Source organism: Anneissia japonica, unplaced genomic scaffold (genome assembly GCF_011630105.1).
Source record: "Anneissia japonica isolate Jap-2015-1 unplaced genomic scaffold, ASM1163010v1 scaffold1483_len710385_cov172, whole genome shotgun sequence".
Taxonomy (NCBI): domain Eukaryota; kingdom Metazoa; phylum Echinodermata; class Crinoidea; order Comatulida; family Comatulidae; genus Anneissia; species Anneissia japonica.
The window spans coordinates 31,094-37,458 of record NW_022732828.1 but is presented as its reverse complement, the minus strand read 5'-3'; the positions used below and the strand labels follow the sequence as shown (position 1 = coordinate 37,458).

Genomic DNA, 6,365 nt, shown 5'->3' with positions numbered 1-6,365 from the left:
TACATTTTACAGTGGCACTGGACAACCACTTATAAATTAGGTTGTCATGAATGCAAAAGTGGTTGTTGAAAAACATGTAAAGTACAGATTAACAGCTACAGAATATAAAAACATTGAGAGCTTTTCCCCTTGTTTTACAATATTTTATCAGTAATCTCACAAATTTAAGATATATAGAAGTCAGGCAATCGTTCACTAATTGCTTATTTGCACAGTACTGTACTTAGTTTTTTGCTGTGATCTTACCTCTCTGCTGTAGTTGTTCGAGGACATTCAGTTCAAATTTGAGAGAGCCCACAAGGTCAACATTCTCCTGAAGTTGTTCAGACAGTTGCTGATTCTGTGCTTTTAACCTGAAAAAATATTGAAAGTGACAATGAAATGCAGGCTGCATATGATGTTGGTGTCGACTAAAGAACAAGTCACATTCTACTGTGGATGCTGGCAGGGATCCAGATGGATTCAATGTTGTGAATTTATTTTGAATATATTATTGATTCTGTTAATGTAAGTACAAGAACAACAATTTACCAAGAATGTTTTTTTTTAAATGATAGACCTTCATAAGGCATCGCACCTGACATCTGATGATGCTCTATAATCAAAAACATTTGTGCCTTTCCACATTAAAACCTGGAAAATTAAGTGCTGTATTTCAAAGTTGTATTTTATGTATCTCTACATGTTTTCTTCCAAATTATAAAAATACCCTTTTAATATAAAGGTATCTAAAAAAGGATTATTAAAACTAAGAAAACTAAGGTTTTTGTTTTTTTTAAAGCTAAAAATAACTTCACTTCTTAAACTTCCTTGACTAGTTTATAAAGCATTATCCTATCCAGTAATTGGTTAGTGTGCTTGCTGTTCGATCTTAAAATATGATGGTGGTTATTGTATTGGATAGGTATGTGATGGTGTGCCATTCTCCTACTCTTTAATGGGGTAACCCTGTTGGTATATAACATACCTATCATACTTATAATTCTTACTTTTGTAAATGTCTCTTGTTCTTTTTGAGTTCTTCAACAAGTTCCTGGAATTTTAAGTCTTTCTCATGTAAACGTTCTTTGAGTAACTTGTTCTCTTCAGTCAGCTCCAAGTTGCTTTGATAAATGATTACACTGGTGTCTGAAAAATTAATCATAAAACAAACATTATGTTAATATTCTTATCTTTAATTATTCTTATCTTTTCTCGTCTAGGCAGTGTACTCGATCAAATAAATTATCTCTCTACATATTACCTATTGTACTGTTATTATCTCCAATTACATGCAATCAACCTTACCTCCTCCCCCATTGCTCAACTCTGCCAGCTTAGCTTCAAGTTGTTCTTGCAACCTGTCATTCACATTAATCGACTCCTCAAGACGCTTACGCAAAGCTCTGATTTCTTCAAGATGTTCTTTAAGGATTGCACTATCACTGCTGCCAGAGACCTTTGGAGAATCCGCAAGTAGATGTTTATACAGATCCAGTTCTGACTTAAGAGATTCCACTTGTTTTTCACTCTGGCGTAGTTTTGCTTGAATACGCACCAACTCTGGTTGTACGTTTGATTGTTGAAAAGTCTGTGTAGAACGAGCAGTAGGATCCTTATTGGCCCAAGTAACTCGTGTCTGGACTGCAGCTTCCGAACTTTCATCATCCCCAGTTTTCGTTCTACCAATAGTCTGGCCCCTTTTCAATCTCGATGCAGGGGTCACTTTTGGAAGGTTGTACCTCTGACTCTGATCAATTGGGTCACTAAATTGTTCAAATCGGTCCCTGACAGTGTCCTGGCTTTCTCCTCCACTGGATACACGTTCCTTTGCAGCTGCTATTCCAACAACTTGCTGGCGGCTACTGTCAAAAGGAAGTTCTGACTCTGTGTCAGTAGCATCTGCATCCTCTTCAGGAAGCATGGAGTCTGTGTTAGCTGTTGTCTGGAATTGCATAGATGATGTATCCTCTGTCTCAGAGATCATGTGACTGTTTGGAGAGAAGCTACCCATGGCTTGTAGATGGCGTACTTGACGGCGTAGGTTTGTGAGAGTCTCATTCTTCTCCTGGACTTCTTTTGCAAGTCTAAAATTAAAAATAATTTTTTAAGAAAATGAAATACAGAATGATTGAAATTACACTGAATGTAAAGAAGTTTTAGGTAAGAATCAATTTCATACCTTTCAAGTTCATGTCTAGTCTCTTCTGCTGATTTTTTATTCTCTCCCAATATGTCTCTTAATTTTTTATTGATTTCTTTCCTCTGTTTGATTTCCATTTTCAATTGACGTATCTCACCATCCTTCCTCCTATATACAAAATAAAGGATAAGCAATAAGAAGGTGTATCAATCAAATATATGAAATGAATTTCATATTAATACAGACTGATCTTTGCAAGGCACTTGGAATATAACACACCATACAAATTACATAAAATTCTGATAATCAACATTAAAATATTAAAAGTCCAGTCTAACCTGTTTTCCAGAATGTCACTTGCCATCTGTCCTGATGAATCTCCTGACCTTTTTTTATGTTCTATAGAATGAGAAAAAAACAATTACGAAATTATTTGATGCATTTTTACATTGAACAATTGGATTTATCACCTTTTAGTCAAACGTACCTTCTAAAACTTTCTGTAAATCTTCTGCTACAATTTTGCTCTTCTTCATCTTCTGTCGTGTCTTCTCAACCTCACTAGGAGAATTCTCCTTCTCATCCTCCATCCTCCTAGAAATCTCTTCCATAGCAGACAAAGTATCATCAATCATTTCACGAAGGGTGGCACAGAGTTGTCGTGAATCTTCTAACTGCTGCTTAAGCAATGCAATCTCGGCCTCATTTTCTTTGATTAGTTGTTCATTGTGAGCTAGAAGACCAGGAGGCACTGGAATGTTGGAACGAACCTTCTCCATCAGATCATTATTGTGTTCTTGTAATGTCATGTTAACATTGTTTGCCTCCTCAACCTGTTCTCTTAGATTTTCAACCTCTTGCTGAAGTTTTTCAAAGGCTTGCTGATTCGCAACAAGTTCAAACCATGTACCACTACCATCACCGATGCTGTCTGTCCTACTTGGACTTGTAGAACGTGTTGGGCTTGATGTATTGCTACGACTGCGCAACCTGTTCTGCAGACTACGAAGAGCTCTGCGACTACGCTGCAGATGAAGCTTAAGTGTGTCAACTTGACTTTTGAGTTCCCCAATATCATTAGTCTGACCAAACTCACTTAAAGGAATATCAGCCATGAGACTATATTCAGGAGATGGGCTGGCAGAACCAGATCGATCATCTGGCGATAACAAACTGGCACTGGATAATTTATGACCCATTTGGTCAAAGTGTGCTCTCAATAAGTTGGAGTCACTATGATATCTCTTAGGTGTTCTTGGTGGTTGGAGACCAGCATTTTGCATTTCAGTACGGTAACGTTTGATGCGGTCTGATTGCTGTCTGACAGTACCCTCTGTGGCTTGTAATTTTGAGTTCAGTTGTTTGTACCGTTTTTTCAAGTCATGCAGATCATTGTGAGCTTGCTCCAACTGCTTAGTGAGAGCTCCATAAGCCGTGTCATCCAAGGTTTTTACTCTTTTGCCAACTCGAGTCTTTAGTGGTGAATCTGTTGATAATTCTTGCTGAGCTTCATCTAAAGTGTCTTTGAGTCTTTCAATTTCTTTTGCCATTTCAACAATGAGCTCTGGATTAAAGCTTGGTTGATCTCCTTCACTCAAACTATTAAGATCAATATGTCTCTTCAGAAGTTCATTAAGATTCTCAGCATTTCTCAATTGTTTCTGCAACCTTTCTATTTCAGCATGAGCACTAGGTGGGGGCCTAGAATTTTCAACTTCTTCCAATTCTTTCTCCAATGCCTGAAACTGTGATTTCATTTTTTGTAGTTCATTGTTATAACTAACAAGCTGTGCCTTTAACTGATCATTTTCAGCTTCCATTTGTCCTAATCGGTTCTTATCTTGAGATCTCTTTTTCAAAGCCTGCTGAAGGGCTTTATTCTGGCTTTCTCTTTCCTGAATAACTTCTTTGGCTTGACCCAGTTGTTGCTTCAAAATTGGCACAAGGCTTGCGGATTCCATATTTTCAGTGGTGGTTTTTAGTTGCTTCTGCATTGCACTGCTAATTTTTTCTGCTTCCCTGAGCTGTGATTCTAGCCCTTCCATTTCATCTTGGAGATCCTTTTTCTGGTGTTGAGCCTTATGAAGCTGTGATGCCAACTGCGCATTTTCTCTCTGAAGAGTTGCCATGACATTTCTTCCTGGTTGTATAGGAGATTCTGGCCCAATTCCAAGGTGATGTCGCAGAGCTTGGTTCTGCTGCTCCTTTTCTTGTAAGAGTGTGTCTTTGTCTTGCAAAAGTGATTTAGCTTGGTCAAGCTGTTGCTTAAGAACTGGAATCACATGACTTTCTGTTTCATCTACACCATCACCTCTACCGGGAGTAGAAGCAAGCTGTTGTTCTAAAACCTTGACCTGTTGCTCTAATTCTCTGTTCTTCTCTTTAAGTTCCTCGATTTCTTTCTTAGCTTGTTGAGCTGTCCCTGGCAATGTTTCTTCTTGTCCTGGTATACTCCTAAGATCATCATCCAAACTTCTCCTGTTTGCCTCTAGAAGCTGCAACTGGAGTCTCATCACCTCATCTTTCAGTTCTTTTGGTGACATAACATCGACATTATGGGCACTAATGATTTCCTCATCTGGTGGAGGTCTTGAGAAAGGTTGAGGTTGTGCATTACTGACTCTGACAACTTCAGAGTCAGCATCACTGCCAACACCACCTCCCCTCTGCTGCAGTTCATTTACACGAGACTGAAGATCTGCATTCCATCGCTGACTTTCTTCCAATCTATCTCTCAGTGCCTGCACTTCATTATCATTATCTATAATTAGATAAGATTAGAAAAAGAAATATACAATTAAAAAAAAAAACATATCTTATCTTATAAAATAATTTAAAAATTTTCATAAAAAAACCCACAAGTAACAGGCCCATTACAGAGTTAAAATAAATGTTGTGATGACTTGCATATTAAGGCAATATATACTGTACATAATCAGTAATTTCATAATGATTCGTGAGGGATAACTCCACACCTACACTTAAAGAACAGACAAATTATGGTTATATATACACTTTGACAACTAAGTTTCATTATGTTTTTGAAGTGGAGATGTGAACAAAGTCATATATTTGCAAGGATTTGAAACCAGAATTCTGGAATTGGTAGATGAGAACATTAACTGCCACAGTTTAAGAAAAGAAACTCACTAGTACTTTCACTTTCCAAATCACTTAAAGTCTGTGAGCTAATTTGCCTCTCTAAGTTCTCTCGCATTCGGTTGTTCCGCTTGAGCGCCTGCTCAAGTTGTTTTCTGAGTGACTGCACAGCAGCTAATTCAAACTCAAATGCATCATTATGTGTTGTGTTCTTGGAATCGCCGTTGTGTGTAATATTCACATATAACTGCCTCTCAGCCTGCAATGCTTTATTCAAATTCTCCATCTCTCGTACCTGGGCTGCTAATGCTTGGTAAAGCTACAATAAGAAAAACGAGTAAATTACACATAAATAAAATATTATTGATGTGTAAACTTGATTAAATTATTATTTCTGTATAATTATGGTTATTGGTAATTCTTACCTGATCGTTTGGCTCACTTCCTACGACAATAGTATCATGTGAGGAAGTCATATGCTTAGGTTGTTGAAGACGGAGCTCCTATGAAGATATAAATACACAAGAAAAAAGGAGTTAGTTGATTAACCAATAATTTGTTGAAGCACAAATAAACTTCAGAAAAAACAAAATCCTGTGAAAAAATATGAGTTGAAATATGAGGTTAAGAATTGTAGGGTCATTCTGCTCTGCCTCCCCACCTACAACTGCTGCCCTGCGCCCCACCTACAACTGCTGCCCTGCTCTTCCCCCACCTACAACTGCTGCCCTGCCCCCACTCTACATCTGTAGTTTAAGATTACAGTATATGCCTACAATGTAACTATCAACAACCCATTTATATAAATATCAACCACAACTCTTGACTTAAATTATAATATTACCTGAATAATGTTGTCCTTGACCTTCCCAGCATGCACCAGGGCGTCAATATTGTCTTGCTTTGCTTCAAGCTCACTTTCAAGCTCAATAACTTTACGACGTAATTTAGCCTTTAAATAAGTAACAAGATACCGTAATTAAACTGTTTCTTATTTCCTATTCATTTTTGTATAAATGGGTGGTGGAACAAAATTATTGTTTCAAATGTCAATAACAGACAACTGGTTTTACTCACAGTTTCTAGTTTAGCTTGCCTGTCATCCTTTTGGTTCTGCTGAAGAGCATTAATTGTTTCTCTAAAA

The 6,365-nt window shown here is 37.4% G+C and overlaps 1 protein-coding gene across 4 annotated transcripts in view; it reads right to left on the bottom strand.

Annotated features, from left to right (window-relative positions):
• The window catches only part of LOC117115837 (myomegalin-like), a 35,956-nt gene that overhangs the window by 7,082 nt on the left and 22,509 nt on the right, over positions 1–6,365 (bottom strand). For all 4 annotated transcript variants that reach the window (XM_033259789.1, XM_033259792.1, XM_033259790.1 and 1 more), the window contains 10 exons: positions 6,299–6,359; positions 6,066–6,173; positions 5,647–5,724; positions 5,273–5,540; positions 2,610–4,883; positions 2,461–2,521; positions 2,162–2,290; positions 1,288–2,066; positions 990–1,128; positions 247–353 (listed from right to left, as the gene is read on the bottom strand). In XM_033259789.1, coding sequence (XP_033115680.1) covers positions 247–353; positions 990–1,128; positions 1,288–2,066; positions 2,162–2,290; positions 2,461–2,521; positions 2,610–4,883; positions 5,273–5,540; positions 5,647–5,724; positions 6,066–6,173; positions 6,299–6,359 — 4,004 coding nt within the window. The remainder of the gene's footprint in view (positions 1–246; positions 354–989; positions 1,129–1,287; positions 2,067–2,161; positions 2,291–2,460; positions 2,522–2,609; positions 4,884–5,272; positions 5,541–5,646; positions 5,725–6,065; positions 6,174–6,298; positions 6,360–6,365) is intronic.